This window comes from Phaenicophaeus curvirostris, chromosome 17, assembly GCF_032191515.1.
Source record: "Phaenicophaeus curvirostris isolate KB17595 chromosome 17, BPBGC_Pcur_1.0, whole genome shotgun sequence".
Taxonomy (NCBI): Eukaryota; Metazoa; Chordata; class Aves; order Cuculiformes; family Cuculidae; genus Phaenicophaeus; species Phaenicophaeus curvirostris.
Window position 1 is genome coordinate 7,195,960 of NC_091408.1, and position 24,382 is coordinate 7,220,341.

Below are 24,382 nucleotides of genomic sequence, written 5' to 3' on the forward strand. Positions count from 1 at the left end.
TCTCTGGACTCGCTCCAGAGCCTCAACATCCTTCTTGTGGTGAGGGCCCAGAACTGAACAGAGGATTCGAGGTGCGGTCTCAACAGTGCCGAGTACAGAGGGAGAAGAACCTCCCTGGCCCTGCTGGTCACGCCATTTCTGATCCACCAGCTGTGTTATTTAGCTGGTCCTTGAGGAGAAGGTGCTTTGTCTCAGTCCCGTTACGCCTCCCTCGTGGCTCCTGCCGCGTGGGGTTCAGGTGGGAGAGCGGAGCCGCTTCCCCGCGGGAGTTTCTCTCCCGTGCCCGGTTCGGGGATGCTCGGTGGGCGCCGAGCTCCCTCCTCCGGCCCCGCCGAGCAGCGCTGTTCAGCCTGGAGGAGGCTGAGTGGGGGACCCCATCGCGCCCTGCAGCTTCCTCACATGGGGAGGAGGAGCAGGTGCTGAGCTCTTCTCTCTGGACACGAGGGAATGGCAGGAGGATGAGCCAGGGGAGGGTCAGGTTGGACATTAGGTTCTTCCCTAGAGGGTGATGGAGCACTGGAACAGCTCCCTGGGGAAGCTGTCACAGCGCCGAGCCGGACAGCGCTCAAGAGGCGTTTGGACAACGCCCTCACACACACGGGGAGAAGGCTGGGGTTGCCCTGCTCAGGGACCCAGGGGGATCACGGAGCCGAGCTGCTGTGCAGGCCCAGGAGCCGCACTCCACGACCCCTGCGTGTCCCCTCGCGGCCCCGCGGTTGCCAAGGACCCCGTTGCCAGGGCCCCGCCCCCGCGCCTGCGCGCACCGCCCCGCGCCCACGTGACCCGCGCCGCGCCCACGTGACCCAGCGGGACAAGATGGCGGCGCCCGCGGGGCGGCGTGCGAGGCGTTGAGTGTGGGGGGCTGTGCCCTGTGGCCCCCGGTCCCCGTCGCAACCCGGTCCCCGTCGCAGCGATGTCGCGGCTTATCGTGAAGAACCTCCCCAATGGGGTGAGCCCGCCGCGGGGTGCGGGAGTTGGGCTAGTTCAGCCTGGAGAGGAGAAGGCTCCGAGGAGATCTTATAGCCACCTGCCAGTACCTGAAGGGGCTACAAGAAAGCTGGGGAGGGGCTGTTCACAAAGGCTTGTGGTGACAGGACGAGGGGCGATGGGTATAAACGGGAGAGGGTCAGATTTAGGCTAGACATAAGGAGGAATTTCTTCACCATGAGAGTAGTGAGGCCCTGGCCCAGGTTGCCCAGGGAAGTCGTGGCTGCCCCAGCCCTGGAGGTGTTCAAGGCCAGGTAGGATGGGCCTTGGGCAGCCTGATCCAGGGGGAGGTGTCCCTGCTTATGGCAGGGGGTGGAACTGGATGACCTTTAAGGTCCGTTCCACAACCCAAACTATTCTACAGTTCTGTGGGTCTGAGGGGTTGTCCTGGGGGGATGCAGGTTCCAGGTGGGGAGAGGCCCTGGGAGGGGAGGGGTGACACAACAAGTAGTTACTGTTACAAAAAGTGGAATGTTTTTTATTTAAGCTGAAGTAATATATTTTCATTTAAGTAATTGCATTCTTTGAAAGTTAGACAGAATGGCCCATTGACAGCAGGTTTTCTTTCAAACAGTGTTCATTCTTTGAAGATGATATTGTCATGTGTTCAGTATGATTTGTGCTGAACAGATCTCTTTTTCTGTAATCACCTCTGCTTGCGGTATTTCCCTGTCTCAAATACAAGGTGAAGCAGAGTACTGGAGCTAGTTTGAAATTAGCAAGAAATTTGGCTGTTGTGAAGTTTCGTAATAGCATTAAAGTTAGACTTTGGAAAATAATAGAATATGCATAAGATTTCTGGGGAAACTTATGCCTATGCATGTAAGCGGGAAATATATTCTGTACCCAGCTCTTGTCTCACTGCATGTGATTGAGAAAGATCACTCCCTCATGTTGCCCAGGCCTCATAAAGGATGCTTGCTTTCTGAAAATCCAAAATGAGTCTTGGAGAGTATTATTTGGTGGCATTTTTGATATTGTGGGACCTCAGTGTGTTGGGGACGGGGGTGAGTGGAGAGATTCTGTGGGAGAGAGGATCTTTGGGTGGGGGGAACAGGGAGATACCCTGGGGGAAGGTGAGATGTGCTAGGGCAGGGGGTCCTTGTGGGAGAACAGGTAGACAGCTTTGGGGGTAGGATGGCGGGGAATCCTGAGCAGGGAATGCTCTAGGAGAGGTCGGGGAGGTTCCCTGGGGGGATAAGGTAGAGTGTGAGGCATGGGCTGGGGTGGTGTCCAGCAGGGGAGCTTGCATGCCCCAGGCTGGGAGAGCAGGGCTTGTGGTCATTGTCCTCCCCTTGCTCTTGAGTAGCTGGATACAGGTGTACGCTGTGCTGCTCTACTGTTATCCAGGTCCTGTTATTGGGGATATGGTTTAATAGTGGACAGGTACAGTTGGACTTGATGATCATAAAGATCTTTTCCAGCCAAATGATTCTAAGCCAGTGCTGTGAGGCCATGGGCTCCCCAAGAGCTGGGTGCACCCTTCTGTGGGGCAGTGCAGACAGAGATCTGTACGGGGAGTGGATTCGTGAAGGAGATTAATCGGTTTGGTGGCTGATGTGTATTTTTTTATGTTTTGCCTCAACACAGTGTGGTTCCTACAGCACTTTGGAGGCCCTCTGATACCAGATATTTTGCTTTGGATGCAAAGCATCTCTTGTTACATTGCTTATTTCCTTTCCTGTTGACCTCCCTCTTTTCCCAGATGAAGGAAGATCGCTTTCGGAAGCTGTTCGCTGCCTTTGGACCACTGACTGATTGCTGCTTGAAGTTCACCAAGGATGGCAAGTTCCGCAAGTTTGGCTTTATTGGCTACAGATCTGAAGATGAAGCTCAGAAGGCACTGAACCACTTCAACAGGAGTTTCATAGACACCTCCAGAATCACAGTGAGTTGATCTTTAAAAATAGCTCCTTTTAATTGTTCAGGAAGTTTGTCATTGGAGATTTTGGTAGTGCTAGGGGGGGAAAAGCCAGGGGCTGAGAAAGCCTAGAGACCAAGTCCTCTGCAGCAAACCAGCAAAGCATGATGCCAGGCCTTGTTGCTGGACTCTCAAGCAGATTCTTGATTCGGGTAGGCTTTGTTTATGCACCAACAGTGATTTTAGTGCTGGTTGGAACAACAGTGCCAGGTTTTGAGCTGCCATAGTCTAAACTTTTGAACTTGAGGTCATTTTTTTGCTTCAAGTCGTTCATTTTGCTGTTCTGGACAAAGGATGATTTGTGATAAATAGAACAACTTATTTGACTACGCTTAAGTGGGCGCAAAACACTGTTCTCCGTGTGAGTGAACATGCAGCCCTGTGTTTTTAAAATCACAGAATTGTAGAATGGTTTGGGTTGGAAGAGACCTTAAAGATCATCCAGTTCCAGCCCCTGTAAAGCACATTTACATGACAATGTCTGTTCTTCTGCATACATCCCCTCCATCCTGTCAGGGTTATAAGAAGGCTTCCTGTATAAGGCTTATCTGCCAGCTACAGAACCAGACTGTTGAACATATGTTTAATTAAAGGTGTGATTCTTTCCAGGTTGAGTTATGCAAGTCTTTTGGTGACCCTTCAAAACCCAAGGCATGGAGTAAGCACACTCAGAAGGCCTCTGCCTCAGAAAAACAGACTGAGAAACCTGTGACAAGTCCAGCTCCTGCAGGCACAAAGAAAGTGAGTCTGGCTTCTTTCCTTGAGGTTCTGATGTACTTCAGAGCCTCAGCAGAGAGGAGAGTGTGTGGAGAAGGGGACAGAGTAGCTGGGACAGGGGATGTTGAAGTCCTGGTTCTGGTATTTTCTGCCTTAGGTTCTATGTTCTCTGTACCACTAGGTTACCTGAGATGTGATCTTGGTTGTGTTTGTAATAAGGCTTTCTAAAAATGGTTTCTTTTCCTAGAGTAAAAAGAAGAAAGATCCAACGGAAAACTTAAAGGAGGTGAGTCAAGATGGAATTGCGATCCCAGTCTTTGTGGTAGCTTGTATTATGAGCAAGAGCTGAATAAATTTCTGTACTGCTTCCAGTGCAGATTAATTCAGGTGAAGTGTATGGTTTGACCAGCTCCCTGACAGTTTTACTGTAACAAACCATGATTTTAATAATCCCAGTACTGGGGACCAGATTTTTAATTGTCAGCTACTCTGTGAGCACTGAATCCAGGACAACCCTGTTTCAAAAGCTCTGGTTTTCAACCATATGTGAATTTTGTCATGTTTAACTTGTACCTTTTTTTTTCTCTTTTTAATGTTTCATTTTCTTTAAAGTGATTTCTTAACATCAATTACAAAAAAGAAAGAGTAGGACTGAGGGATCTTGAGAAGACTAGTCACTGTAAGTGCTCACCTTATGAGTGTAAACTGGCCTCCCCTCTTAGTCCTTTTTTTACACTGCTGGAAATGAGGTGATTTCTTTGAATTAATATTTACTGCTAGCTCTCCCGTGTCTGTATTCACAGCTTGTCTGCTTGGTTTCTTTCTCCACAGCTGGAAGAAGATAAGACATTCCAGGAGTTCTTGGTGGTACACCAGAAACGGTCTCAGGTGGCCACTTGGGCTAATGACACTTTGGTAGAGGAGCCCAAGAAGGGGAAAACAAAACCAGCAGATGATTATCTCAACTTTGATTCAGATGAATCTGAATTGCTGAGTGAGGAGGAGGGTGGGAATGAACCCTCTGAAGATGGGGAGGAAACTAAAGGTACTGAAAGGAGCCATCACCTTTTGCTTTTCTTTGTCTCTGAATGTGAGAGCTGGTGTGCTGAGAGGGCCTAATTCAGAGTCCTGCCTCCACATGGAGGCAGTGTAATCAGGCAGGTGGTTTCTCAAACATGAAACTCACTCTGTGCACTATGGATGGACATTTTCCCAAATCTGGGGAAATGTGGGAAATGTGGGAAATGCAAAAATGTGTGCAAAATTTCTCTGGTTTCTCCTCTCTGACAGCAAAGAAAGGAGGGAAGAAAGCAGCCACCAGCAAAGACCTCTCAGATATGGATTACCTGAAATCCAAAGTGGTGAAGGATTCTTCCTCCTTATCCAGTACAGAGGAAGAAACAGATAGTGAGGAGGATGAAGAGGAAAGCGAGAGTGAGGAGGATTCAGGCATTGCAGAAACCGTTGGCACCCCTACAGATAAAAGAGGGAAGCCAAAAGCCCCTCAGACACAGCAAGAGATGCCAGTGGGGAAGAAGAAGAAGAAAGGATCCACACTGGAGGTATCGCTGAATTAGACTTTTGTCTTATCTAAAGCAGGAGCTTTACGGGGTAGTATGTGTCTGTCGGTCACTCCAGGGATAAGCTGAAAGCTTGAAGTCCACAGGGTCCCCAGATACCAGCTTTCTTGGCTCACTGGGTGGTAGCCATTAAAAAAACCTTGCTGCATCTCCTTTTAGTGCTGATTGAACTTCTTCCCACCCCTGCCAAGACAGGGCTTCCAAACAAGTGCTGCTAGTGCCTTTTCAGAGGCTTTTCTGTTTTCCCTGTGTCCATCGCCGTCTGCAGGAAACACTGCCTGCAGAATTCCATTTTTGTGACTGGGTTTCACGATCCCAGTCAAACTTTTGCACCCTCACCTTGCACCTCCTGCTCAGGCTGATGCAATTGCAAGAATCCCTTGATATTCTCTCCCACTCTTCAGCCTCCTCCTTGGAGGACAAGCTTGTACTGTGACTTTTTCTGGTTTTCACTCAGCTTTTCTTTTTTTTGTTTCCCCATCCCTCTGTCCAGAACCAAGGCGGCTCAGCAGAGACCAGCACACCACACACAGTGAAACTTCGTGGTGTCCCCCCAAATATCACTGAGGTGAGCTTTGTTACCAGGCTGGGAATAGATGCTCAAGGGTGTTTTCAGCATGTAACTCAGCATGATCTTTACAGAGGCTTTTATCTTATGGAGCTGTTTTGAGGGTTGTAAGGGTGCTTGGGAACACTTTTGAACTGGCTTTATGCAGAGGTGTTGTATATTGCTTGTGGTGTTTTTATAGTGCATTTTAAAAACCTAGATCTGAAACCTTCTACTTCCTGCATCTGAGAACTTATTTCAACAACTACAATTCTTTCTGTAGCAAAAGATTCGTGAGTTCTTCTTGCCACTGAAGCCAGTGGCAATCCGGATGGGAAAAAGCACCCAGGGGAAAAATCCAGGTAATGTGTATATGTGAAAGGGGGGATGGATCTGTGAGTTAGAGGACCCTTCAATCACACCTGTACTCTTTTTATCTGCAGTTTCAAATTGCTGGCTTATGTCCCGATTCTTACAGACCTTGCTGTGACTTTGCAGCTCACCTGCCCTAGTTGCTGTCCATAGGAAGCTGTGCGCACAGTAATGTTGGCTACACTCCCTTAGGAGCAGCAGCAGTTCTTTGATCTGCCTCCAGAGCTTTCCTAATCATCCCAAACTAAAGTTGTTGTTTTTTTCACTCTGGGACGGCTACAGCAGCACCCAGGGACTTTGACCTGTGCATATCATCTTCAGAGCAGTCTGTAGCTGAGGTGGGTTTCCTGACAGGCTGTGGCTATGGAAGGGACCCATCAGAAGAGCATGGAGTGTGTCCTTGGAGCTGACAGGAAACTTTCATAGCCTAACAGCAGATGCACATTTTATTTGCTCTTGGAGACACCCGTGAAAGCCTACTTCAGCTATTAAGTCAGGCTTCTTTGGTTTGCGCGTAGAGAATAAGCTTTCAAAAGGCAGCCTTCCAATCTGACATGACCATTTTCAGGCTGGCTTGAATCTTTAATGAAAGCTGAATGCTTTATCTATAGGAATCTATATTAAAGAAAGCCCAATTCACCCTTAATTAGCCAATTAGTGGTTGTGTGTTCCCCACATGATGCTCAGTTGAACCTTTCCTCCCTCCAAGGTTATATCTTTGTTGATTTGAAGAGTGAAGGAGACGTGCGAAGGGCCTTGAAGCGAAAAAAAGAATACATAGGTAAGGGCTATTTGTTCCTTCTTGTTCTGGCTGATGTTGATGGCAGGGTGTTCAGCTGCTGAAGTGTTCCCTGCGGAAGTATCTCCCGTTGTTCTAGTTTTTCCCAGGCAGATGATGGGGGTGGTTTCCTCCACTCAGCTGACATGGGATAAATCAGGTACCATAGCAGTGACCGAGCTTTGCATGTTTCTCTTCAGTCCTTGTTATTGTCATGTGCCCGAAGTGTATCTTGCTCTTCATATAAAAATGCTATTGTTTAAATCTGGTTAGGATAGTGCAGGGGATTGCTACAAATGATTCTGTGAGCCTGTGTTTGAAACCTGTTCTTGGCCTAACCCTTAGTGGAACTGCTAAAATTGTATTTACAAAAATCCTGGGAAGAATGGGAATATCTGCTTGAAAGCCTGTGGCCTAAGTTGGTGCAGGTAGAAGGACTGGAGCTCTTTGAAAGGAAGAGTGACTTAAGTTGTCTAACAGACGTTATCCTGGTTTTTATGAAAACAGATTTCTTGCAGCTCCTGTGCCCCCTGTTTTTTAAAACTAGGCAGAGTTCTGCTTAAAATTTGTGGAATTGTAATTGCTTGTGTCACTGCTGTAAACCCAGGGTCTTTGCACATTGATACTGATTGCCCATGGCCTTGCAAAGCATCTAACGTGGCTCTGTGTGTGTTTGTGGATTAGGTGGGCGATGTGTTGAGGTATTCCGATGCACAAATACCCCAAAGGAAACCGTTACAGCAAAACCTGAGAACCAGCCTTGGCAAAGAAGGAAGAGAGATGATGAGGAGGAAGAGGACTTATCTGAATCGGGAAGACTCTTTGTCAGGAATCTTCCCTTTACTAGCACTGAGGAGGACTTGGAGAAGATCTTTTCCAAGTATGGTAAGTATTTGCTGTGGGGCAGGGACTTGCAGGGCTACATCTTTCTTCCACATGAATGTTTGCTTGCTGGGTGTGAATGGACAAAGCTCTGCGTCCCATGCCTCTCAGATATGGACCAGCTCCCATCACCCTTGTTGCCTGGTGTAATGGTGTGTGGCTGCTTGGCTTTGAAACTGGTGCTGGCTCTGTGCACCTTCACTTGAAGCATTTACTGCTGTGCGTGCCTGCCCTTGTCCCTCTCGGTGCTTTTCTTGTACCGCAGTCGGTGTAGGCTCTGAGTCCTAGTGAGATGAGGAGGAGAAGATAACCAAAAGCATCTGCTGCATTAAATCATGCAGCAGATTTCTAGATACTGCAGATAAGTGGTGAATCTCCAAGATTTACCCCAAATTCATATTCATGTTTGGCATGTTAATTGGAAGCCTGAAAATTCCCATTTTCTAGCTCGAAGTTGAGCAAATGTAAGGCTCTATTGGGGATTATAGTGTGTCCTGGAGGAGAGAGAGGGTTAGGTTGTGGAAATCTTGATTCCTGGCTGAAGGTAAGTGCAGCTGCTCGGAGGCTGCTTGGTTTGTGCTGTGTGTCAAAGCCCTGGGAGCTGCCACACAGTGCACAGCCAGACTTTGAGTGCTTTTGCTGGGTCTGCCTTGTCATTCTGCAGCCAGCAGCTCCTCACCGATGCTGGCAGCTCACTGCACATCCTCTTAATATCCAAAGCTGCTCTGCACTCCCTGGCCTCCCGTCTTCCTTGGCTTTTTGGTGGTTCAGAGCATGTGATGGTTATGTGAGGACATCTCTCATGGAAAGGCCTTGCCTTTTGCAGGACCCATCTCGGAGATCCATTTCCCTATAGACAGGCTGACCAAGAAATCCAAAGGATTTGCTTTTGTCACCTATATGATTCCTGAGCATGCAGTGAAGGCCTACGCAGAAATGGATGGACAAGTATTCCAGGTACAGTGACTTGATGGTTTTCCTGTGCTGTTGGACTAGAGCTGGTGGTAATACTTACTAGTAACATGACTGAGTGTTTGTGTTTGTGCTTTGCTGAAAAGGTTGAGTGTCCTGCCTTGCTGTATGGGAACACAGTTCTTTTTGGTAGAGCAGCCTGGCTTGAACAACCTCGCAGGTTCCAAAGTCTGAGCTAGAGGTGAAGGAAGGAGATCTGAGTCTGTCTCTCATATTCTGTGGCTGCTGTGAGTTGTAATAATATCTCCTCCTTCCGTGTAGGCTACTTGACTAAGAAAGGTGCCAGGAAATTTCCTCCACTCTGCTTAGTTCACAAGCTTCTGTGGGTTATTTCAGAGCTGCTGGACTAGTTCTTCCTTCCTTCTAGGGTAGAATGATGCACCTTTTACCATCTACAATCAAAAAGGAAAAAATCGAAGGTGCAGATGCAGAAGAGTCTTCCTCCTACAAAAAACAGAAAGAGGCCAAGGATAAAGCCAACAGTGCCAGGTACAGAGGTGTCTTGTAGCAGAGCAAGTCTGCACGACCTGCCCAATTCCCAAGTGGCAGGAACGCATGTCGGGTCTTTGCAAGGGCTCTGTAGATTACCAAAATCAATAAGCATTTGCTGTGCAGCTCTCGGCTTCCTCTATCTCTTCCCTACTTGATTCTTCTATCCAAGTAGATCTAGTAGTGCAGTGAGCATCAGAAGTTGGCAGAGGCATGATTTTCCATGCCTTTGTGTATGAGTTTATTTCTCTGTTATCTCATAAAAGTTGGTCTGATGTGGTAGTTCTTTAGGGTAGTGTTTTCAGATCAGTTGCATCTTTCTCATTTACTTGGCCACACCTGTATTTATAAAACTTATAGGAACTCTTACCTTTTTGTGACTTATTAGTGTTAAGGCAGCAGATACTTTAAAACCTGAAGAGAAAGTAATGCACCCTTACTTGCGTGGGCTTTGTGTTTAGGAAACTAGTTGAAAAAAAACATGTGTTCCTCTGAGCCAATGTCTGAATTTCCAGCTGTAACTGCAGAGCCATGGCCAGTGATCTCTAGGGAAGAAGAGCAAAGCTCCCTGCACTGCTACCTTTCTGTTACCTCTCCAGTCTTGCCTCCTTCATCCTTGCCCATCTCTAAGGATCTTCTACTCATCTTTCTCTCCAGCTTTTCATTCTGGCTGCTAACGGCGGCATTCAAAAGCTGTTTTTTCCCCCGAGACCACTGGATATAGAGACATAAGTGGAAGAAGGGACTGTGTGACCTGGCTCTTCTTTCTCTTTCCAGCTCTCACAACTGGAACACATTGTTTGTGGGGACAAATGCTGTGGCTGATGCCATTGCTCAGAAGTACAATGCTTCCAAGAGCCGAGTACTGGATCATGTGAGTTGGGTTATTGATCATCTGGAATGGAAGATCATTTTCCTATCTGTTTCCTTGTGCCCAGCCCCTGCCTGGTCTTTTTGTACAGCAAAAGCTTCTATATATCCACAAACACCACACACCGGCTGAGAGATCAGTGGTGCTGTAGCCCCTCTGTGGGATCTGAGCCTAACAATCCCTTTGTCACTGGAAGACAAAGTCACACTCATGGCTCCCCCACCCACTCTGTTTTTCTGTGACTGAATTTTGCATTTCTATGTAACTAGTTTTTGAGAATTTGCATCCTTAAAGCTCGGATCCTTCCTGGAAACTTCATTTTGCTTTGGGGAGTGTTCTGACTTCAACAGCAGCTTCAGAGCTGCAGTGTTTTACCTTCAAGTCAAATTCCCTTTGCATCTGCTTATGAGAGCAGCAGGAACAACAGGTGCCTAGCATCTTCCTGGATCAGGCTCTTTGCTTCCCTCTTTTGAGCTTTGTCACATTTTCAACTGATGTTCGTGCCTGCAGGAGAGTAAAGACAGCGTGGCAGTGAGGGTTGCTCTGGGAGAAACGGAGCTGGTCCAGGAAATTCGCCAGTTCCTCATTGAAAACGGAGTCAGCCTGGATTCCTTCAGTCAGGTGAGATGCACAGCTGAAGGCACCTACCTATTCCATATGATAACCTGGTCCTAGCATCCTCATCTCCCTTTTTGAAATAAGTAATTAAATCATCCGCATCTTGCAGGATTGAACCCTTATGTGGTTTAAGAAATGTTCTGTCCATTTGAAAATGCACCCACCCTTGGGGTGGTTGAAATATGTAGTATGAGAGCTTATAGTTTGATGGTCAGCTTGTTGTAGGCAGAGCCCTGTCTCTGTACCAGGGTGGACCTGGAGCTGAAAACTCCATACATGAGCATTTATGGAAGGAGCAAGTTGTACTGGGGCATGGATCTTATAGGAAGTGATTTCTAAATGACCATTGGCCCTCTTGGATTCTTGAAAGAGGTGACATGGAGTGAGAGGGCATGGCGTGTTGAATCCAAAATCTTTATTTAGCATGGGGTTTGCTTTTTTAAATCCAATCTCACCTTTCTTTTCACACTGAATGTGGCAGGCTGCTGGGGAGCGGAGTAAAACAGTGATCTTGGTAAAGAACCTCCCAGCCAGCACGAGTGTAGAGGAGTTGGAGAATGTTTTTGGCAAACACGGCAGCCTGGGCCGGGTGCTGCTGCCAGCGGGAGGTGTCACAGCCATTGTGGAGTTCCTGGAGCCAACTGAGGCCAAGCAGGCATTCACCAGGCTGGCCTACTCTAAGGTGAGTGCAGTAGGGGTAAGCAGCTGCCTGTAGAGTGAGGATCTTGGCTAGGTGTGAAGTTGCAGAAAGGAGTGCTTGTTTCAAATGTGAGGGGCAGAGGGTTTGTGAGGGAAGTGAGTTATCCCAGAGCCTCTGCTGTTACTCTGTGTCCCTTGCATTTAGAGATGCCTACTGCATCCTTGTGCATCAGTGGCTGAGTAGGGCTCTCAGCCTGTAGAAGACAGCTGGAAGAGGGGACTGTGATGCACCAGAAAAGCCTAAGTGGCCTGGTGAGGGTTTCTTTTACCTTTTGCAGTAGAGGAGTGTTGTACATGGTAGACTATGGTCCTGTGTGAGGCTGGATACAGACTCTCCTTCAGTGAAAGGGAGTTTAGCCAGCTGAAAAAAATTGCTCAGCTTTTCCAGTGCTCTTTTCCATTACAGAGTGAGAGGAAAATAAAGCTGAGAGCAGAGCTTTTTCTTGGGGCCTTGCCCTCCATTCTGCATGTCTCTCCTGTGTTCTCTTTACAGTTTCATTCTGTGCCATTGTATCTGGAATGGGCTCCAATGGGTGTCTTTGTGAGCCCAGCCCCTCAGAAGAAAACTGTTCAGGTGCCAGAAAAGGAGAGCAAAGCAGGACTGGTACCAGGTAAGAATTTTGAATTTGAGACAGAGATATCTCTGGTTGTTTTGCAGCTGCTTTATGTGTAAAGCAGCAGTGCTGATATTCCTGAGAGCCTAGGGGTAGAACCAGCTTCACAAAGTCATCTGCATGGCCGTTGGAGCCAAGTTTATGGAGTTTCTGCCCTCAAAGAATAGGCAATATTTTAGTTTTCATGAGAACATATTCATATACCATATGTGGAGCTGGCTTCTGTCTATATCCACCCACAAACTGCCAATGGAGAAGTGGCCTGCTCCTGCTGGAGTAGTAACTATTAGCTGGGGTAGTGGGCAAGCTCTTCCAAAATTTGGCTTTGTTACTCTTTGTTACAAAGTTGGATTTATACTTTTTATTTCAGATGATGGCAGTGATACAGCTGTAAAGGTCTCAGAGGAAACAGCAGCACAGGAAGAAGAGGTGGAAGAAGAGGAGGAGGAAGAAGAAGAAGAAAGCATTCCTGGATGTACCTTGTTCATCAAAAACCTGAACTTTGCCACCACAGAAGACACGCTGAAGGAGGTGAGCCATAAATGAGGAGGGGGGACTGGGTTTTGCTTAGCATAGTCCACTGGGATGGAGCAGGAGGGAGGAGTTGAGTGTGTGGTTGAGGGCCAGACTGAGATGGCTTATGGAGTAAAGCCCCCACTCTCAGCATGGGCTAGAAGAAAGGGCTTTACCCTGCTGCAGAAAACAAGGGGCAAGCTGTTCTCTACCTTTGTTGTGCTGAGGATAAAGTGTTTAAAGGAATTAAATTGCAGCCCATGTGACCTAATGGGAGATGAGGGAGCACTGGCTTGTACTGGGACTGGTAACCTCTAGTTTGGGGTTTCAGGCATCCTTTAAGACAAATACATCTGAAACTTTTTTGGTGGGGTTTAATTCCACCTCAGGACAGGTGGAGGCAATAGGAGATCTTTTAAGACTCCTCATTTCCCATGCTTTCTGTAACGCTTCTCCTTGGGATAAGCACTTGTGCAGCTGTGTATGTTAAAAGGCAATAAAGAAATAAATGATGGTTTCACTGAGATGTGCTTTTTATCTAAGCTTCTACCAACCCTGAGCTGTCTGTGCTTTACCTCAGCACTGCACTTGGAAGAGATCGTAACATTTCTAATGCCATACAGGATATTAATAGCAAAATTAGAAAAAGCAACTAGGAGTTCCCATCCCTGCCACCTTTTGTAGCTGTGTGGAAAACCGTGTTTCATGACCCAAGAATGTTACTGCAATATCAGTCCATCCGGTACATGTGCTCTTCCACCTTGGGACTGTAGAAGACACCCTGGTTTAGCTGGGTCTGGGGACGAACATAAATGTTCACAGCAGGACTGGGACTTGTCCCTTCTTGAATAGATGGCTTGTGGCTCTAGGGCAGCCCCTGCACAGCTTTGGAAGGAGCTGTATTTGGGGGGCATCACAGATGTCACCCACCAGTAAGGCCCTCACATGGATGTGAGGGGCATCTTTTAATCCATAGTGTTCCTCCAGAGCCATCCCAGACCTCTGTGCTGTTCCTGAGGAGTGGTAGAGGATTTCGGGAGATGTGTGTATTGATTTCTTTAAAAGTGTGTGGGTGGGTGTATATTTATACAGAAATAATTTTATAAGCCAGTGCTGCACTGACTGCTTGTCAGGTGTGTGTTGGGGGAGGTGGGCCTGTGCATATGTTCTCTGGAAGAGGGCCACATTGTCACTCAAGTTGAGCTGCAAGCCTGCGACAAAGGGAACTGAATCACGTGTCTAAATTCCTTGCAGACGTTCTCCAAAGTGGGAGCAGTGAAGAGCTGCACAATATCCAAGAAGAAAGACAAAGCAGGTACTCCAGATGTTGCTGTTCAATTCCTTCCCTTGGCTGGTTGCTGAGGGGCTCAGGTGTGGCATTGCTTTAGCATTCATCTGGCTGAGCTTTTTTGTTCTTATTGGTGAAATCCTTAATATTTCTATAAGTGTATCTGTTGAAATGGCTGAAAGCAGCAACCAAAAATACTCCAGGGTTCGGTCTAGAAGGTTAAGCTCAATTGTGGGAATTGTGTGATGTGGTCTTCTCTTGAGATCTTGAGATAGAGAAGCCAACTCCTCCAAGATCACAGAAGAGAGCGGGATGCGAGTTGAAAGGAGCTGGTGCCCCACGATGATTAAACCTGCATATGACATGCTTTATCTGCAATAATGGCCGGGATCTTCAAGGATGCCTGTCTGAGTACTGTGCTGAGTGGGCTTCATTTGCCTTCCGTCTGCCAGCTTTGAACCCAGCAGGCTGTGGTGAGGAGTGGATACATCTGCTGTATTGACTGTGCTTGCTTTCTAAGCGGTTGGGCAGGGGAGAGTTTGCTTAAGGCAAATACTGACTAGATGGACTAGATGTATCATCCTTCCAGATTTTAGGCTAGGGAGTTGCACAGCTTTATAGGATTTTGCCTTGACAGGGCTCCTGTTGTGTGGGATATTTGAAAACTCAGATCCGCTGAAAGGAAAGAAAATGAAATGAGCTCTTCAGTACTGCTCACAAATTTGGCTGTAGGCGTGCTCATGACCAAAAAGAAACATTTGAGTCTAGGCTGATCTCGTACTACCCACCACAGTGATCCCTTCTGTCACTGTGGGGTCATCTCTACAGTTTGCTGCCACTGAGGTTTTGAAGTTGGAAGCTGGGTGTTGTGTTTTCACTTGTGGATTTTTCCTTCCCTCTTGTGTACTGGTCAGCGTGTTCCTCCAAAGCGTGGTGTGACTGTAGGTGCTGCAAACCTTTGCTGTGCAAGGAAGTGGCATAAATATCTCCTCCTTTGACGTGAAACTGGCAGCTGCTAGCCCAGCTCTATAGAAGTCCTTGTTCCTTTTGTGCCTTGCAGACCTCAAAGGCATTTTGTCTCTTAAATGAAACACAGGGCTTAGTTTGCGATGATGGGAAATACAACACATTGCAGCCCAGGCTGGAATGGATTTCAAATGCTTGGCTCAGAGCACTGATCAGTAACTGACTGCTTTTCAAGTGATGGGGTCGTAGGTGAGAAGTATCTTCCCTGGGGCCAGACTGAAGCACATATATATCTCTGTCCCGCAACAAAAGACACACCTGTTCCTGGATAGTTGGCAAATTTTCCAAATGAAGGTCTCATTTCAGCCATGAGGAAAAAGTGCTGCGTATAAACAGATGTTTGTGGACCCGTAATGGGATCGCTCACCCTGACTGTGACCACTAGTTGTTTTGTAGGACTTAGTGCTTTATTCAAGGAGGTTGCGCTGAAATTATGCAAAGCAAAAAATCTGTTTTGCATGCAACATCAGTTATCTCTGTCATCGGCAGCAAAACCAGGCTGTTCTCGAACAGTGTCTTGCTCAAAACAAGTCAGTAAGGGGTGCTCATGAGCACTGGAGTCGAGGCATAGGCAGGCTGGCCCTTTGCCTGGAGTTTTAGTTTCTGTCTCTCTGGTTTTGGCAGTCAGTGTTGTCTCCTGACTTGTGTTTAAATCTTCTGCTTAATATCATCACTGTTTTCTGCTAGCTTAATGACTTCCCTTTCTCTTCCGACAGGCACTTTGCTTTCAATGGGCTTTGGGTTTGTGGAGTACAAGAAGCCAGAGAGTGCCCAGAAGGCCCTGCGCCGGCTTCAGGTAAACTTAAGCATTGTCAGTCCCAATTTCTTTCCAGATATGATGGGCAAAGGCTTGGATGAACTGGGAAATTCAAAATGTAGCTGAGTTTGTCAGTGCTGTGAGTTACATTGTGCAGGTGGAGAAGCCTTTAAAAATAAGCCAAGTTTGTGAAGAAAGAGGGGTTTGTAAGGGGACAAGACCTCATGCAACAGTGTGTTTCCTAGTGCTGATGGAGATGGCAGAAAATGTGCAATGATTGAAATTTAAAGAGTTTATTCTGCAAGGTGCCTTTTGCCTTGCATGAGCGGTGTTCAACAGAGGAAAAACTCTGGCAGGGAGAAGGGGATGAATGTATGGGAAAGAGCAAGTTATGAAATGCTGTGTTTGTATCCTAGAAGTTTTTGTGACTTTAATTTGAAGTTTTAATTTCTTTTTTTTCCCCTGTTATTTCTTTTTCTTTTAACTTCTAGGGCTGCTCTGTAGATGGCCATAAACTGGAAGTGAAAATCTCAGAGAGAGCCATCAGGTAAAGCTTGTGTTTCACCTTTGTGACATGGTTACATTTAAGCTGCAGTGATGGGCAGGTTCTTCACTTCCAACCTAGCATCTCTGCATCGTGAGGGATGCGATCACCCTTTGTTGGGCTTCACTCAGTCACTCCAGTCAGTCTTATTTGAAAAGAAGAAAGAAATGATGAATAGCTGATGCAAAGGTGTTCCCTGACTAAATGACATATTTCCAGTTAAAATCCCCAAGTAGTGTGTAGTAGTGAGAACCCAAAAATGAGCCCAAAGGGAGAGCCAAGCATTTCAGTTTTCTTCCACACTCAGGGAAGAGGCTCCTCTAAAACGTCTGCTTTGATGACAGCTTAGTCAGCACTGCAAGGCGAACTGGTAGCCCAAGTTCCAGTGGGTTTAAAGAGTTCTTGAAGACAAGTATTCTCTGGGTAATAAAATCTTTTACCCTATTTCATCAGGGAGAACGGGAGCTTAAGAATAATGTTCTGCTGCCGATTCTGGTCAAATCACGACAAATACAGATTTCTTGCTTGGAAAAAAAAAAAGTGGATTTCACTTATTTTTTTTGGGTGGCCAGGTGCAGAAGCAATTGTTACTTATGGACGAATTTATTTGGAGTTTGAGTCCTGCTGTTTGGGGTTTCCTTCCTATTTTTTATTCAGTACAGAATCTTCGAAGTACAAAGTTGAAAATTAATCCAGACATTTGAAGGTGAATATTGGCGCCTAAAACTTATCCTTTAGACACTTTGGAAACCCTGCTGGAGGAGGGATCTCTGAAATGTCAAAACTTTTTTGACAGTCTGGTCCATGGGGACCAGAAGCAGCCTGACAGCTCCCTCTCTGCGCTCCATGTTTCAATTCTTTCACAAACTGTTTTCATCTATTTTGATTTTTACAATCCCTTCAGTAGGAATCCAGCCTACACTGCGGAATGCTTTGCTCTAGGAAACAAGCTGCTGAGTTTTTTATTAGGTAAATTCTTCTGTTGTCCAAATGCAATGAAATTTTGAAGTTAAAACAAATAGATAAATAACTAATTATCTATTTAAAATGTCATTTTCTGTTTTCTAAGCCAATAAGAAAAAGAATCAAAATTTGCTTACATGACTCTTTTTTTTTTTTTTAATATATCAAAAGAGTGCATTCTCCTGACAACTGAATGGACAAGATTTGGTGTCAAACAAAAGTTAGTGTCAAATGTAAGTCCAACAACTGAGGTTGTAATCAGCAAGATGGGGACTTTGATTTTCAGGTGTAGGATTTAAATCACTTAAATTCATTTCTTCTCAGCATTCTGTGTGACATTCCTATTGCTGCTGGTAAGATGCCAGTGAGGATGTCGGCTCATTTTTCTGTGTTTCTAGTTTGGAAGGAGCCAGAAAGCAGTGGGTGTTTTCCTGCTCTCTGGTCCTTACCTGCCTTTTCTGTTGACTTCATAGGCCCACTGTGAAATCATCCCGAAAGAAACAAACTGTCAAGAAGCAGACAACTTCCAAGATCTTGGTCCGAAACATCCCATTCCAGGCCACCATCAAGGAAATCAGGGAACTCTTCAGGTAGGAAAGTGCTTTCTACTGGGTCTGTGGAGTGCTGTGTACTTGAGCTGGTATGATTTTCATACAGAAAGTGGCTATTGGACTGTAAATATTATATGTTTTGTTTTCTTCGTGGAAGTAAATGAGCCTTTTACCGTGTGTAAATACAAATGGCTCAGCGGGTTATACCAGTATAGAAATCCTCCTGGTGACATGGAAATTGTATAAGCTGGCATTTTGACCGGAGCACAGGGAGCTGTCAGCGCCTGGTGGCCTGTCACCGTGTAGCAGACATCCTTGTCGGACACTTGGTGATCGACTTGTGAGTTGAACAAATGACATAGCATTGGATATCTTTTTTTCCTCTTGCCTGAAAGGCGTGCAGCAGCTTTCTTGCTGCTTGGCACACCTGGCTGGGAAGGAGCACCGTGAGCCACTGCAGACAGCTGCTGTGGAGGGTTTTAGCTGGGACTGGCCCCCTCCTCCGCCTTGCACATGTGGTCGTGGAGCTCCTTCCAGGCATGGAAGGAGCACTGATATCTTGCTTTGCCTTCCATGAGTGTTTTGCTGCCTATGCCTCACACAGTGGGGTGTTGTGCTGCAATTGGCAGTCCTGTGTCTGTAAGGGAGCAGAACTGTGCTGTCTGTAATTCCCTCTCTGGCTAAAAATACCTTGTCAGTCATGAGACCTGCCTCAAATAGTGCTGAGCGTTGTACAGGGATTTTAGGATCCCAGCCTGCATTCTTCTGTGCGCTGGATGATCTGTTTTCTTTGTAGCCTCAGCCTTTTATGCAGTGACTTCTTCAGCCTTGTAATGCATCTCGGAAAAGAGGTGAAACTTTGTGAAATACAGTATACGGCATCTTTTCTGTTCCCAGGACAAGGATTTTTTGCTCATTGATGCAGGCCATGGTCCTTGTTCTGCTGCTGGCTTGCAGAAGGAATTTTGGGGATCAGTGTCCACCTCTGCCCATCAGTTTTTCCCATCTGCCACAAAAGGGTGATTTCTCACATCTGCAGGGCACAGTGAAGGACTGTATTAGAAGGTGGTTTCTCTGTGGGTCTGTCGAAGGAGAAGGCAGGCACGTTTGCCAGCTCAGGGCTGTGGGACCAAGCTGAGGAATCAACCCTTTGAAACCTCCCCAGACCACGCAGGGAGAACTGCCCTGCAAGGAGCCACTGGTTCCCATGTGGCTGGGGGGCCGTTGCCTTGCAAGGTGGACAGTGGTGAGGAAAGCTCTGTTTTGCAACACTGTTTTGAATTGCACTCCACAGATTTAACTGGACACAGACTGTGATTTGGCTCTTGACCACATGCTGCTGGAAGGGTGACAGTAGACACAATGTGAAGGTCCTTGTAGAAGAGCAAAAGGGTTTTCTTCTTGTACTACGTAGCTTCAGTGGTTTTGCTTCAATGCTGCTATCAGAGGCAAAAAAAACTGCCCTCTGAGTTACTATGCTGAGTTTTCTTAGCACATGAGGCTCTGCTAATTTAAAACCCAACACTGTGTGGCTACAGACATGACCTTAGTAAAGCTGGAGCAAACAAAACCAGGGGGATCTATTTGCCTTCTAGAGCCCTGGGTTAAGTTCAAGGAGCTGGGAGGCTTGTGTATGTCACGAGGATAGACAAGCCCAGCAGAGACTGTGGGGGTTTTGGTATGTTTTTTTCCTCCTGTCTCGTCTAGCACCTCAGTGCTGTGGAGGGGAGGGGTAGAGGAGCAGTCTGATTAATATTGCAAGGAACATGCAGCTTCTAGCTGCGTGCGCTGTTGACAGCGCTCCTGGAGCGATGCGTGAACATCCGTTTCATTTACCTAAGATATTCAGAGATGTGTTTTTTATCCTCAAAACAAAAGCCAACAGCCTGGGGGGGACCCACAATCCTCCCTCCACTCCTGCCATCCCTCCTTCCCTTCGGAGTGGCTAAAACCAGGCATGACGGAGCGCTACCAAACACTTCATCCTCCTAGATTGCTTTTTTGTGGTTTTAAATCAGATGCCTTTGCTCTGGAGCTTTTAGCTCTTTCTGCATTTAAGAACCTGTCTTATTTGTATTTTGTTATTTATTTATTTGAAATTGCAAACAATTGCTTGGCAGCAGAGGCGGCACGGATGGCAGGGCTGCAGGGGGCACTCTTAGCCTGCCCAGGAAAGGCTGGCTGGGGACAGCAGGGGACTACCAGCCTGGGGCCCACTGGGCCATGCAGCCGGGCATCTCTGTGCAGGGCATCAGCCCCAGGCCAGCAGAGCTGGGAGGCTTTGCAGGGCAAGTGTCTCCTGTATTGTTTCACACGCTCAAAAGCCACTTTCCAGCCCTGCAGCTGATCTTGTCTCCCAACCTGCTTCCTTCTGTGCTTGCATTTTTCCTTTTCTCAATTGCCGGGGCAGGGGAAAGTGAATAAATAAATATATGCATATATTCACGCACACTACATAGTGTGTGTATAGTTATATATTATCCAGATGCATATTTCCAAATATACTACCCCAAATATTTCCATGTTTTGAGCTTTCTCAGGGAACTGTCTTCCTTTTTATAAGGACCCACAGTAGGTGTTAATGACCGTGGAACAGCAAAACAAGTGAGTTGAGTCTTTTGAATAGTGAGTTTTGAAAGCTGCTCAGTGCTGCAGTTCAGGAAATCCTGCCCTGGTTGTTTTTATGCTTTTTAATAGCATTTATGGGTCCATTGCTTAAATGCTTAGGCTTGCCCTTCACCATCAGTTGTGTTCATATGGCAGTCAAAGGTAGACGGTGGCTGGCTGGTGTGTGCCCTCCTGGCTGTGCCCATCCCCAGCTTCTTTGAGTTATCTGTGCAAACCAGGAGGAAAGACTCTGTGCCATCCTCTGGGCTGGACCCTTCTGTGGTTTGGAAGTGGTTTGACATGTGTGCTCCCCATCGCATGACTGCTTGTGTCCTCTGCACTGTGACTACCTGCAGATTTGAGGAGTTGCATTTCCTAGGAGTTTCCTGCTGCGTAGCCCGGTGGCAAGGTGGATCGCTGGGAGGAAGGAGGCCAGATAGTCTCTTGTGGGGGAAGAAAGGTCTGTGAGTGGGAGTAAAATTCAAATGGATTTCCCCCAAAACTTATAGTTTGCAGGAGAGTAAAGAAAATATCTTTCTTTTAATTCTGGAGCCTGGGGATACTGAGTTCTAACTCTTGGGCTGGAGAAAACTGGTGCTTGATTTTCTCTGTATGGCAGTCATGAATGCTCTGGTTAACAGCTAAAGTCCTCTGTCTGCAAAATAAACGTCTGCTTGTAGGGCTCTCTGAGCTGCCCACCTTCCACACCAGTCCTGATGGCTTTGCTGGGGTGTGCAGCACCAGTTCAGAGTGTGTCTTGCCCTCTTGTGCTGGAGGCGTTAGCCTCCCTCACAGCATTAGGGGATACAGGTTGGCTTTTTTTTTTTTGAGCCCTGATAGGTGTTATTTTCTTCAGAGGTAGAAATGCTTTTCAATTATAGGGGCTGGTTTGGGGCTAGGTGTGAAGATTCAGCTTTTGTGGGAGTGGGGTCAGTTTTTTTCCCCCATTTTTGTGCTTTGTTAGAGTCTGCTCTTCTCTTTACTCCCTGGAAAAATAACAAAAGGCAAGTGGTCCTTAGTTCTTTCCGAAGAGGCATTGTTAGGGAAGGAGAGACAAAGGGATTGATATCCCATGAAGGCTGCTAATTTTTGTTACCAAATTGGGGGCCTTTTATGGCAAGAATTTTTTCAAAAGGAACTCTAGATTTGGTGAGTTGAATTGGAGATCTGTGAAAGGCTACATTTTCACAGGTGGGAGCTCTGGCAATTTCTGAAAATTAGGCTCCTTTAAAATCTGTTGCATTAGATCCATGGAGCCTTCATTGGAAGTTCCAGTTAACGGTTTGTTTCATAGCATCCTCTTCCACCCTTCTTCCTCCTCTCTGCACCAACTTGCATGAATGTTAGAAATAAGGGTGGTTTGTAGTTGGTATATAACATTTTGAGGAGATGTATGTTTTATTTTTCCCCAAAGGGGGAATGATTACATTTAGAAAAAGACTTCCTAAAGATTTCTTCTACTTGACCAAATGAAACCTGAGGGATAGAAACTGTAGAAAGTCAGCCAAGACTTCACAGAATCACGGAATGGATTTGGTTGGAAAAGACCTTTAAGATCGTTGAGTCCAGCCATTGATCCAGTCCTGCTAAGCCCATCACTAGACTGTGTCCCAAGGTATGACATCTATTTGTCTTTTAAACACCTGCAGGGATGGTGACTTAACCACCTCCCTGGGAAGCCTCTTCTAATGCTTGACAACACTTTTGATAAAGAAATTCCTCCTAATATCCAACCTAAATCTCCCCTGGTGCATCTTGAGGTCGTTTCCCCTTGTCCTGTCACTGGCTACCAGGGAGAAGAGACCAACCCCCACCTCACTACTCCTTTTAGGTAGCTGCAGAGATCAGTAAGGTCTCTGCTCAGTCTCCTTTTCTCCAGACTAAACAACCTGAGCTCCTTCAGCTGCTCCTCATAAGGCTTGTGCTCTAAACCCTTCACCAGCTTTATTGCCTTTCTCTGGAAATGCTTGGATGTATGTGGTGCTTGTACCACTGAAGGGAAGCACTTTTTAGAGTTGGTTCTTGGGTAACATGTTTTGGGGCTGGCATTGTTTCCTCTTTGCTTTGCAAAATATAGCTGAGAAGTTATTGTTGTGTCTGTATCTGTAAATTCTCTTAAAATTGCAGTGAAGATCCCTTCCAGCTCTCCCCTGCCAATTATTTGCCATAGATCCTAGCCCTCCAAATTAAGAGCGAGATCAGATGTCAGCACTGTGACTGTGGCAGGTGTTTTAATGTCTATCTGGCCATCCCTCGTCTTTCACCTGTAGCAACTGAATTCAAACACATTGTATAAAGCTATGAAATCGTAAGATTATCAGCTGAGCCGCTGGTCTTCAGTTTGACTAAAGAAGCAGCCAGCAGGAAAAGCGATTGAAAGGTATGCCAGAGCGCAGAACAGGTTATCAAGGTGTGTTTATCTCCATATTCTGACTTTCCTATAAAGGGAGTAATGCTGCTGCTTAGCAAGACTTTCAGGGGTGGGTGTCTGTTTTAATTTTAACTACTTTGCTGACTGTTTTCTCTGTCTTGACAAAGATGTGGCATTTATTGCATCTGGCAAAACAAATGCCTGGGACTTGATTAGGAGAAAACAGATTTATTCCCTCTGATAGAGGGTAAAAGCCAGTGGGACAAGACTTCGGAGTCATGTCTTTTCTTCTAGAAGGAGTAAAACCTCCGGGGAAAGAGATGGTGGATAAACTGGCAGAGATATTTTTTTAAAGGCAGTCTTTTTGAAGTTAATTTTATAAGATGATGCCTTTCACTTCTTCTGACCTATTATAATAAAGTGTAGTTATCAGAATGGGCTTTTCATTTCCCATTATAAAGGACACAGTGGTATAATGAATCCGTCTGCCAGACATGCTTGCTGTTCACACCTTTCTCCCAGTAATGGAGCCTACATGACTGGAGACAATTTCTCCTTCCCAGAGTAACATTGCCCTACTGAAGCCGTGGAAATCTTTGCTGCTGAAAGGCAGAGGAGATAAAAAATTAGTCCCTTCGTAAACATGCTAGTTTGTTAAGCAAGTGCTGGGTAGTATTAATTAGAATGCTCAGTGCAAACAGCCTTGGGATGCACAGTGCTGTAAGCATCACTTCCTGAACAGTCTAACGTCAGATTAGTCTCCAAGTGATGCTTTTGCTTTTAAAACCCTAGATGATGTGCTAGAAATGTTTCAAAATCCATTGCTGCTTCCTTTTAGCTGCTTAAATTTTTTTCTCTCCTTGCTGTCCCCCTGCAGCTGATGGCCCATGAATGCGGGGGAGCTGCAGAAGTCGCAGCGAGCATCTCCTCGTGTTGTAAGGGCCTGCTGGGAGTGGGATGAGGGCTGTACAGCTGCAGCTGAGGGAGATGAATCTGGTGGGTGGGATGTTGGGGAGAAGCCCCAGGAGCTGCTGAGTTCATGCTGAAGGTTTGGTGTGGAGACAGTGGGAATGGCTCAGTGATTCCCAATACCAGTGGGTGCACTGGTTTGCCTGCTTCCTTCTGCCATCTTGACTGTACCAGCAGATCTGTCCTAGGTGAGACAACCCCTCCTGGCCAAACTGCCTGCTTAGCTCCTTGTTGTTGGCTGAAAGTGATGTTTCCCAGTGGATTCTGTGTCCTCCTGTGAAAATGCATTGTGTCTCTTTCCACTGCTAAACAACTGGAAACTGCCCCCAGCACCCTGCAGAGTCTAGGTGAGAGCGAGTGCTTTGCAGACATGACTGTGATTCATAGGACTGTGAAACTTCCTATTTATTATGCTCTTAGCCATTTACAACCAAACCAAAATTCAATTGGTGTAGATAAAATATGCTTGGGATATGATTTGAGGGGCAAGAGGAGAATGGGGCAGAGTTGCTGGTTGTGCAGGCATTGGGCGAGCTGAGCTATAGTGCTGATGGAAGGATGCAGAGCTGATTTTCAGCCCTTCCTTCTGACGGAAACCACTGTTGGGTTCATGCCCTAAATCCATCAACAGATAAGGCTGCATTTATGAGTCCTTCTAGATCCAGTCTGAAGAACTTGGAAAAGAGGGTAGTTGTTCGGGTGCTGAGCAAAGCCCGCCTGCTAAATATCTCTCTTCCTACACATGT

General features: G+C 46.5%; 1 protein-coding gene across 1 annotated transcript in view; it reads left to right on the plus strand.

Annotated features, from left to right (window-relative positions):
- Positions 1-826: 826 nt before the first annotated feature.
- Positions 827-24,382, plus strand: part of RBM19 (RNA binding motif protein 19) — a 68,811-nt gene continuing 45,255 nt past the window's right edge. Inside the window, exons 1-21 of the mRNA XM_069871271.1 lie at positions 827-949; positions 2,693-2,875; positions 3,518-3,649; positions 3,873-3,911; positions 4,457-4,670; positions 4,916-5,187; positions 5,699-5,773; positions 6,036-6,114; positions 6,834-6,905; positions 7,587-7,787; positions 8,611-8,741; positions 9,124-9,245; positions 10,023-10,119; positions 10,627-10,737; positions 11,216-11,416; positions 11,927-12,044; positions 12,418-12,578; positions 13,815-13,875; positions 15,591-15,670; positions 16,123-16,178; positions 17,612-17,728. Coding sequence (XP_069727372.1) covers positions 914-949; positions 2,693-2,875; positions 3,518-3,649; positions 3,873-3,911; positions 4,457-4,670; positions 4,916-5,187; positions 5,699-5,773; positions 6,036-6,114; positions 6,834-6,905; positions 7,587-7,787; positions 8,611-8,741; positions 9,124-9,245; positions 10,023-10,119; positions 10,627-10,737; positions 11,216-11,416; positions 11,927-12,044; positions 12,418-12,578; positions 13,815-13,875; positions 15,591-15,670; positions 16,123-16,178; positions 17,612-17,728 — 2,558 coding nt within the window. The 5' untranslated portion in view covers positions 827-913. The remainder of the gene's footprint in view (positions 950-2,692; positions 2,876-3,517; positions 3,650-3,872; positions 3,912-4,456; positions 4,671-4,915; positions 5,188-5,698; positions 5,774-6,035; positions 6,115-6,833; positions 6,906-7,586; positions 7,788-8,610; positions 8,742-9,123; positions 9,246-10,022; positions 10,120-10,626; positions 10,738-11,215; positions 11,417-11,926; positions 12,045-12,417; positions 12,579-13,814; positions 13,876-15,590; positions 15,671-16,122; positions 16,179-17,611; positions 17,729-24,382) is intronic.